At 45.4% G+C, this 10,003-nt stretch overlaps 1 protein-coding gene across 1 annotated transcript in view; it reads left to right on the forward strand.

The window, feature by feature from the left end:
* Positions 1-1,439: 1,439 nt before the first annotated feature.
* The window catches only part of TSHZ3 (teashirt zinc finger homeobox 3), a gene marked incomplete at both ends in the record, with an annotated part of 58,782 nt that continues 50,218 nt past the window's right edge, over positions 1,440-10,003 (forward strand). The window contains one exon of the mRNA XM_079541604.1: positions 1,440-1,479. Within this exon, the coding sequence (XP_079397730.1) occupies positions 1,440-1,479 (40 nt within the window). The remainder of the gene's footprint in view (positions 1,480-10,003) is intronic.

Raw genomic sequence — 10,003 nt, forward strand, 5'->3', positions numbered from 1 at the left:
CCGAACGCGCAGCCCGGGGGGCGCGGGGACGCCGGATCCGCACCGTGCGGTGCTCGGAGCCACCGCGAGCGCGGAGCAACGGGGGCGAGCGGAGGTGCTTTTGGTCTTACCGTAACACTGAGATCATCGTCTTTTTTTTTTTTTTTTTTTTTTTTTTTTTTTTTCAAATTCCTCCCCCTGAACTTTAGGAAAAAATATATTTACTACTGTTTTTTTTTTTCTTTTTTTTTTTTTTTTCTCCCTCCTGCTGCCAATGCACGGGGGCTGCGGGAGGCGGCGGGGACCGCCGTGCCCCCACCCCATCCCATCCCATCCCATCCCATCCCAGCTCCGCGCCGCCCGCCCGGCCCGGCCCGGCCCTCCCGGCGCAGCGCGGCCCCGCCGCCGCCCAGGAGCGCCCAATCGAGCCCGCAGCGCATCGATCCGCCGCCGCTCGCCGAACGGAGCGCGGTGGCGGCTTGCCAGTGAACTTGGACCAAAAAAAAAAAAAAAAAAAAAAAAAGAAACGAAAAAAAAAAGAAAAAACCCAAAATGCTCCGAAAAGAGAGAGAAAAGAAGGCGGCCTGCGAGCGGGCGCCCCGCAGAGCGGTGTGAGGGCGCTGCCCGCTGCCGCCCCGCGGCTGAAGGCGCTGCCGTTGACGGCCGCAGCGCCCCGCGGCCCCCCCCCCCCGCCCGCCCGCAGGCGCCAGCCAGGTGGGAGCCGCGGTCCCGGAGCGGGGCCGGGCCGAGGTGCGGAGCCGCCTCCCGTCACCTGGCGGGGTCGGGGCGGGGGGGCCGGGCCGAGGGGAACGCGGCGGGCGTGTGCGGAGCGGGGGGGCGGCGCCGAGCGGAGCGGCGGCGAAGTTGGGCGGCGGAGGGGGGGTCTGCGCCGCGCCGGGAGTTGCGGGAGCGCGGCGCCGCGTCCCTCGGGCGGGATGTTTGAGTGACGCTGCGATCGTCTCGTTTCCCTTCAAGCTGCGCCTGTTGCCGCCGCCGCTCTTCCAGCGCCGAGCCCGGAGCCGCGGAGCGCCGAGTGCCGGCTGCAGCTCTCCGAGTGCCGCCCGGTGCTGCCGGCCCCATGCCGTGAGCGGCCCCGCGCCGGGGCAGGCGGAGGGCGCGGGGCGGGGTGCGGCGCCGCGGGCTCTCCCCGGCCCTCCCGCCCGCGCACCTCTTCGGGGGGCTTCCCCTCCTCCTTCCTCCGGGGCGATTTGTCAAACTTCCCCCCTCTTCTGCCAGCAGCAGCAGCAAGCAGCAGCAGGGCTGTCCTCTCCTCTGTGCCGCCTCCTCCTCCTCCGCCGCCGCCTCCTCCTCCTCCTCCTCGGCATCGTGCATGCACAGCAACAAAAAATATATCCCCGACCCAGCCCTCGAGCCGAGACTGGAGCAGCGCAGCGGATCTCTGGGGCTAAAGCAACTCTTCCCACCCCCGCGCCGAGGCAGCCCCCCCCGCCGCCCGCAGCATGCCGAGGAGGAAGCAGCAGGCGCCCCGGCGCGCAGCAGGTACGGAACGGTACGGTGCGGTGCGGTACGGAGCCGCCGTCTCCGCTCGGCTCTCCCCTCCGTCCCCGCCGCGGCCCCGTTCGCACGTTGCGCGCCCGGCTTTGCGGAGGAACTCTCGGTCTGACGGCTCGGCAGCGGAGGGGGGTGGGGGGGAGGGTATTTTCTTTCTTTCTTTTTTTTTTTTTTTTGCCTTGGGGCTGCAGGGGTGGAGGCGCGTGGAAGCACTTTGGTACCCACTTCGCTGCGTCCCCAACTCTGCCCGCCGGCTGCCGGCAGCCGCGATGCGGGCAGGGCTGTGCACGCGTAGGGATGTCTGGCTGCCGGCACTGGGGGAAGGAGCCCAGTGCTGTCCGCTTCCAGCCCGTACTTTGGCACCTACTTTGCTTCCATTCTTCTTTATCCCTTCTCTCTCAGAAAAATGATTTGCGAAAGGCAGCCAAAATACTGTATTTTATTTTTCTGTAAAAGAAGATAGTATGTGTATAACTGCACGGCTTGTGTGAATGAAGTGGTGGAGACGAGGTGGCTCGGGAGCCCGGCGGTGTGAGTTGGAGCTCCGCGCCTTGAGTGGGGTCCTCCGCCCAACTTTTACTCTCTGCTCCTGTCTCTGATGCTGCTGTGCAGCTGCGGGCCGGACAGACACAGCCATGGGCCGGCCGCGTCCTTGGGCGCTCCTCTGCTAATCTCAATGATTCGTTCTTTATGAGCCCAGATGAGAGGCTGCAAAGGAAACCAAAGTAAAAAAAAAAAAAGAAAAAAAAAAAAAAGAAAAAAAAAAAAAAGAAAAAAAAAAAAAAGAAAAAAGGGGGGGGTGGAATCTGTGCATTGTCAAATGACTGGCGAGTGTTTCTGATAGTGCTTTTACAACTTCCTCCATTTCTTGGTGTTTTTTTTTTTGTTGTTTGTTTGTTTTTTGTTTTTTTCAGAAATACTTTTTAGGGCTTTGTCCTGATGAGGCTTTTTGTTAGTTTGTTTTGCTTGCCTTCTGCCAGAAATGTCAACTCCTGTTAAACTTATGGAACGTTTTCTGGAAAAGATGAATTGAAAAGAGTAAAAAAACCAACCAACCAAACAAACATAATTTTACAATAATCCTTAGCTGGGGATATGTGGGCTGGAAAAGGTTTCCTTGGCCTGTTGCCATCCTTGATTTGATGGCTGATTGATCGCCTGTCATCTGGCTGCCTTTGATCTATTCATTCCCGATAAACATCAATAAATCACTTGCCATGGTAACGCCAGGCTGGGTGACGTCACACGTGGCCTGTCAGCTCCCTGTCAGTGCAACTCGTGGCGGCCGTGCCACACCGTCAGGACAGCCTGCCAGGCCTGGGGACCGCAGGTGACACCGTACCTGCACCTGGAGCCTGGCCATGTAGGTGTTTGGGTCTGGTGCTAGGGTCTGGTAGCTGCAGTGGCAGTGGCGGGGCTGTAGTTGGGCTTGTGGCCTCCTCAGGCAGGGAGCCCGGCAGCCCGGAGCTCCAGGAGTGGGCTGTTCTTGGAGCGGTGTGCTGGGAAGCACGGCAGGGCTGCTGACAAGTTCTGTGAGCAGTGCTCTCTGAGTTCAGTAAGCAGCAAGAGAGGAAAGGAGCACCCCAAACTGTGAGTGGCTGTCCTCGCTTCCCTTCTTCTCTCCTCTGGAGTACCTGTCTTCATCTGGTACTTCTAGCATAGAAAAGTGTGCTTTCTGGCAGCCCAGTTCCCTGTACTAACAGTTAGAAAGTTTCTGAAGTTTGCAAGTCCGATAGTGATATGATCTTGCAAATAATATCTTAGCCAAGTGCTTAATGTTTTTAATTTATCAACCATGTCATCGAGTGACGCTTGTCAAATTAATTAAAAAGGTGAACTTTTTCTAGTATTTGGAAATTTCTGTTTTGTAACGTTAGTTTGGTTCTGTGAATTCTAGCTCTTCCAAGTGCTTGGCTTGTTCTCCAAACAGCGGTGCTTTACGCTGGGCTTTCTGTAGGCTGGGAGAAAATGCTTCTGCACTACAGAAGCATTCCGAGGTACCTTTAGTCCTCTCTCTTCTACTTCCCGTCTCTTCCTCCTTTCTCAAATGAATCATCCATGATGTGTGATCTTTCATATTTAGCAGAAGTGTAATCTCTTTAAACTTTTAGCTTTTTGATAGCAACATTAAACATTTAGTATTGTGTATAATTGCTTCCAACTGAAATGCTGCTTTATTGGTCACATTGGAAATGTTACTTTTTCTAATAGCAGCAAAAGCTGCTGCTGCCTTTTTTTTTTTTTTTTTTTTCCTCCCCAACACGTTAAAAACAGCAAAGAAATAACAGGTTAGTTAAGAAATATTCATTACAAAAACTTGACTGCAGGACTAATAGGAGATGGAAGAATGGTTTTGCTCTATCAAAATGACCCGTCAAAACGACTTTGTTTCATATTTGATTTAATTGTCTCTCTCCTGACAGGCACATTCATCAATAGCTTAATGGTCAATCAGAAGTTGGCAGAGTGAGTGCTTTCATTCTTTCCCATACACTAGCTTTGGCTTTACTTTATCAAAATGCCTCTGCCTAATGGATATGGGGGATGTAGAATGACTGAAGGGCTACTTATTTGAGAAGAGTGAAAAAACAAGAACATTTATGCTGTTGATAAGTGCATGAAGATAAATAAGTGAGCTGTACGAGGGGTTTTATTTTAAGACAGAAGAAACTTACTTTTTTTTTTCCCCCCTTCTTTTTGGCTTCAGAACTGCGAGTTATAAGGTTCATGACTGCTTTTGTGGCATACTGAGAGTGATGACAAATTGATTGCTTGGTACTGAGAGGGAAAAAAAGGTGGTGGAGGGGGGAGAATTAAAGATGTCTGCTGATTGGTAACTCAGGAAATCCAGTCCCCAGCAACCTTGAGAATACTCGAGAATTTTTTTTCTCCAAACTGAAAGGTCCGCTCAGCCATAAAAAAAGAAAAGTTGTTTTGCCAGCTTCATTAGTGTTCACCTAATTAGCTGTAAACCTGATGGATTCCTGACAGCTTTAATGATTGGAGATGACAAGCTCCACGCAGTGTCATCCAGCAGAATTAGGTTTGCAGCTAGTTTGATGTAATCAAGTTGATATTACACAGTCCTGGTTGCCTTTAGTTGTGCATTAACTCAATTTTCTGCTGCAGGTGACAAATGGGCTTTGGTACCTGGATAATCATGTCATAGGAATTAGGGCCCTTTTAATGGTCTGGAGTAGAATAACAACAACAAAGAACTCTCAGCAGCACAGAGCTTGCAGACATAACAGACAGGTGCACAAATTCTTTATGTCTAGCCCAAGTGTTAACACCACACTGTAGAAGACTAAAGCTGTCTCTGAGAATCAAGAATCTGTAAAAATGATAATTTCAGTTTGTTTGCTCTGAGGCTCAGGTGAATATTGTAGATAAATTTGGGGGAGAAGTCAGGTGTCGCAGTGCTCTTTCACACCTGGTAAAGTGAGGGAGTGATCAGAATTGCTGCTCCGATGGCTGCTGTCATTTAAGGCAGAAGGAAGAAAATATTTATTAGTTAGAGACGACTGGCTAGCAAAGCTGAGGTACTGCATTAATAGAGGCTAGTCTCGTTCATGCAAATAGTAATTATGTGCCCTTAAATTATAGCTTTCACTCATAGCTTTTTTAGAAACCTATCTATTTAAAAGATCAAGAAAATGTACTTCCTATTGACAGAAATGACTTAATACATATTCTGTATACATATTTAGCTCTTTTGAAGGGGGACTGGAAACTAAGGATTTGTTGGAAACGGACTTTTATTTTTTTTTGAATGAAACAATTATAGCATTTTAGGCCCAGACAATGACACTGAGTTTCAACCCTCAGGAAAAACAAACAAACTTTTTTTTTTTTTTTTGCTTCTTTCTTTCTTTCTTTTTTTTTTTTTTTTTTCTTTTTTAACGCAGCATGGTTTAAACCTTAGAGATATGTGCGCACTTCTTAGGCTGCTGCCAACTTCAGTGCTTACGTCCACAGGGCGCAGGCGGTCGGGGTGAACAGTGGAATCCATGGCAGCGCTTTCTGAGAGCTGCGGAGCGCTGCCACTTCTCGCAGACTTCAGGGCTCCTCGCAGTTTATCAGCGCCTCCAAAGCGAGGCCAGGAGAGCGCTGCAGGAGTACAGTTGTGAGCTGGCACGAAGGTTGTGCAGCCACATTTCCAGGCAGCTCCGAGTTCAGGAAGTTGAATGCTTTCTCTAATTTATGGGAATTGCTTGCCACTACATACATACCCCAAAAGTAAATGTAGCGATAAAGTAGACTACCTATAAAGGTACTTGCAGCGTCAGCCCTTGGTGCGTTATTTGCCTCCAAACCTGCCACATATTTCTCTGTTGGACAGAGATTCTTCCTAGCAGCAAGCTGACAAAATGATTAGTTATGGCTGTCCTCTTCTTCTTCTTTTTTTTTTTTTTTTTTTTTTTTTTTTCAGCAAAGTGTGAGGAACAATGCAAAAAAAAAAAAAAAAAAAAAAAAAAAAGAAAGGGGCATAAATATAAAAAGGCCTGATACATTCCACTGAATATCCGTCTGGAAAACAGAATTTTCCAGAATCAGCTGCCATTTCTCCCATTAGCTTGACAGCTGTCAATTAGGGCTTCAGTGCTCTCCTGGGCCACAGTTTATTGCGTGCGGTTGATGTTGTCATTTTGTTCTCAGTTTTGCCTTAAGCACTATCATGAGCAGGAGTGAAATAGTCAATAACTGATGTATCAGCAGTTATTTCTTAAATTGGCTTACAAGTCTGCATTTTTCCTCTTTTTACTAAAGATTGTTTTGTAAAGTGATTAGAATGAATTGTGACTGCTGCAGGGTTATGGGAAATGCAGTGAAGCTAGGGTGAGTTAGCAGGATTAGAGTGGTTCCTTTTTGTCAGTGCTGCTTCCAGAATTAGTGGGAACCGTAGAGAAAAGAGCACCTTTGGGCTGAAGTGTGTCAACATTTTGGAGTGTGCTGTGTGCACACTTATGTGCAAACTCATGGTGCTGGATGGGGAAGGAGAAGGAAGGTTTTGCCGGAACGTGAAGTAACCTTACGTGTTATCTTTCAGAGCAAGCCTTGTAGCTACTGGCTTTACGATATGGTAATCCATATTTTAATCCAGTGTCAGGACTGCTTCCTGGCGAATCCAGATATCGATTGTCAAATTTTAATAAAGCCCTATTTACAAGGTACAGCTAGGAGATGAAGCCTTAAGATGCCTGAAGCGTTGCGTTGTCAAGTGTGTGTGTGTGTGTGTGTATGGCTATGATACAGTACCGAAAATAACAGTTCCAGAGTGATCGTGGGTTATCTTATCTGTGCAATACTTCAGCATCGTTTACCAAACAATCCACCTCAGGTGTCTGAATGTGATTTTTTTTTTTTTTTCCTGTGTGTGGGTTTGTTGTTTTTTGTTTTTTTAATTTGGTTACGCCCAAATTGTGGTTTATCAGCTTCGAGTTAAAAATGAAAGGTGAATACAATATATTGTATTTGGTAACAATGATATGGACTGGTACATCCAGACAGATAATATGCAGTTGTAATTAGACTGAATAGACAGGCATTCATTTTTAAATTCTTTGACACATGCATAAAATAGTCATATAATAAGATAAGATGACAATTTTATGTTAGGTTGATAAAGTGTCCCGATACATGCATTTAAATGTCTGTAAGCCTTTTTTTATCCAGACAGATTAATTCTAGTTTCCAGCATTTGCAGTTAGACATTAAATTAATTTTAAAAATTCCACTAAACAATGGCAGTGTTGCATTTGTTATTGTCATTACCTAAAGCAGGAGGACTGAGAAAAAAATCCAATTGATTTCTCTTGATTTCGGTATTTTAAAAAATGCGTAAAAATTGGCTCAAAGGATTTAAAGCATAGTTCATGAGCGACTGTGTAGTGGTTTTCTTAAGCATAATGATGCAGGATAGAACATTGTTAAGGGCTTGAAATTGTTTGTTAACGTTTCCATAAAAAGAACTGTAAGATTTGAGTAAGTAGAGCTTAATTTGAGGCTGTGAGATTTAATTCTCCTGAATTTCCCTGATCTTGCTGCTGAGAGGTATTCTGGTTATCTCAATAGAGAGACAGCCTGCAGAACTGAAACAGTTCTCAGTGCAAGCATCAACTTTAAGATATTTTTTAGGAAATGTTCAAAGGCTTTTTCCCCAGGGGCACAGGGAGAGTGGGGAAGGAGTTGCTGGAAGAGCATAAAATATCTGCAAGCCCTTTGCCAGTTCCATTACCTGCCTTGGGCGGACAGTAAAGGTGCAACTCCTCAAGAATAATCTAAGTTCATATTTTAGACTTAATTATAAATTATTAATTAATTCTGTCAGGACACATGTTATTAATTATGACTCTCTCTTCTTCATTCAGAACAGCTGTTGGGAATCGCTAAGCTCACTGTATTTGTTGGTGTGGGAGTTCACCAAACGAAGAACTCTTCCTTCCCAGCTTGCCTCACCACTCACCTCCCATTCTTTTCATGCGAGGGATTATTTGTAAGCAGCGAAGCCAAACTTGACATTGGTTGGAATAAATACAAGTTCCGAAGTGATTCAGTGCACTTGCAATTAGTTAACGTTTTTATGGGAGTGCCTGTCCATAAATAATTCTCCTTTTCGCGAGGCTCTGTGGTGGTACAGAGGTCAGAAGGGCGCTGAGCAAGCCCTGGTGAGCGGGGAGCGGGGCAGCTCTCGTGCCCTTCCCAGGCTCCTGCCAAACTGGACACATTAGTGCAGGGGAGAGGGCTGGTTTATTATTCGTTTGGAATGATTCAAATTCATTTACTTTTGATATTTCCATCATTAAATTGAGCCCTCTGTTTCAGTTTCTTATGTGTTCTTTGCAGAATGCATGTTGCATAAAATAGGCAAATTTTAATGAACAATTTAATGTAAATGGGTTCTGAATTTAAATTAATATTAATGAAGCTTTGAGTGAATTTATTTTGCATACGTAAAGGCTTGTAACTCTTTCACCCATACACTCCTGTCTTTATGTACTAACACACCGGTTAGGTGAATTGGCTAGTTTCCATATTTCATGATTGAAAAACTTGAATGGATTTTACATGGGTATTTGTGCTAGTGTGGCTCTGTGCAGGTTAGCATCTCTATTAGGTACAGTACCGCCTTTATGTTCAGGTTTCTGGAGTTTACATTTGAAACGCGTTACCCTACCTGTTTTATGCCATTTTTTCTACTTCTGCTTTGCCTTTATGCTCAGAGGAAAAAAATATATATATTCCAACAATAGTCACTACAGTCAAGATGTTTTCTTTCTTTGCCTTACCTCTAATGCATTATGTATTTAGGAATGATGGGATGTTCTATAATTAATTCTGTTAGATGTAATTGCTATAATCACTTTGATGCTACACATAATAAAAGTAATATGGTAAGCATAGGAAAAAATGTAAACACCTTATTGTAACACTTTATTTAAAATTCTTTTAAAAATCTCATTTGGAACGGAACCTCCGCTTTGTCAGTGGTAATATTTACTTTAAAGCACATTACATAGTAAACACATGAATTTTAGATACTGAAAAGATTCTGACTGGCAGGTTGTCTTATCTGAGCGCGCACATATTTCTGAGTGTACTCCATTAAGGTTGTAGTTCATTAAGAAGCCACTCTTCAGCGTTGCTACAAGTGACATGCAAATATCACCGTCTATCTTATGAAATAAGAGATGAACTTGTACACTGTATTAAAATCCAGTATGTAGTAAATAACACAGAAGTGGAGTTGTATAACTGGAGGCTGCTTTGTGGTGCAAAATTATGGGAAAAATAAAAAGTATGAAGGGTAGCATGTAACTAGAGAGGGAGTTTCTCAGGCGTGGTCCCAAGTGGGAAAAAGACTGTAAAAGAAAAGGATGTTCCTCCCCCCCCCCCCTCCCCCCCCCCCATTTTTTTTCTAGCAAGTAGCTATGAGTTATTGTTTGCAAACACAGTTTTTGATAGGGAGGAAATGAAAAAAATGTGTGCAATGGGTTAAGCTGTGTGGTTGATATCCCCAGTTCTGAAACAAAAAATGCTAATATGGCCATAGTTCTTAGTTAGTTGCACACCATACTTAATGCTGCAAAGGTCACTTGGTTTTATGAGCCAGCTTCATCTATGAATTTGTATGTTTCCCCCCAAATTTATGTTACTCTTCTGTATTTTCTAAGCAATTGAGTGTGCAAATCATGGTAAAACTGGAAAGAAAATTAGAAATATCCATTTAGTGTGGACAAAGGAAAGATTTATTTTTTTTTTTTTTGCTAGTGTAATTTTCGAATAATGCATAGTCCTCGCATGGAGAGCAGAAGTATTACATTTAACTTCTGTAAGCTGAACAAACAAACCCCAACCAACCTCTCGCTGGATTGCTCTAAGGAAGAACAGAACAGGGTGCTGTTTTTGAGTATCTCTGGGACTGGGCTTGCTGCCTGAAGTCCTTTTCCTGCTAGGTCAAGCCTGTTGCTGGAGGGCCAGATCTCAGCAGGGGCCTCCTGTAGGCTTGGCG

This window comes from Tetrao urogallus (assembly GCF_951394365.1).
Source record: "Tetrao urogallus genome assembly, chromosome: 12".
NCBI classification, from domain to species: Eukaryota; Metazoa; Chordata; class Aves; order Galliformes; family Phasianidae; genus Tetrao; species Tetrao urogallus.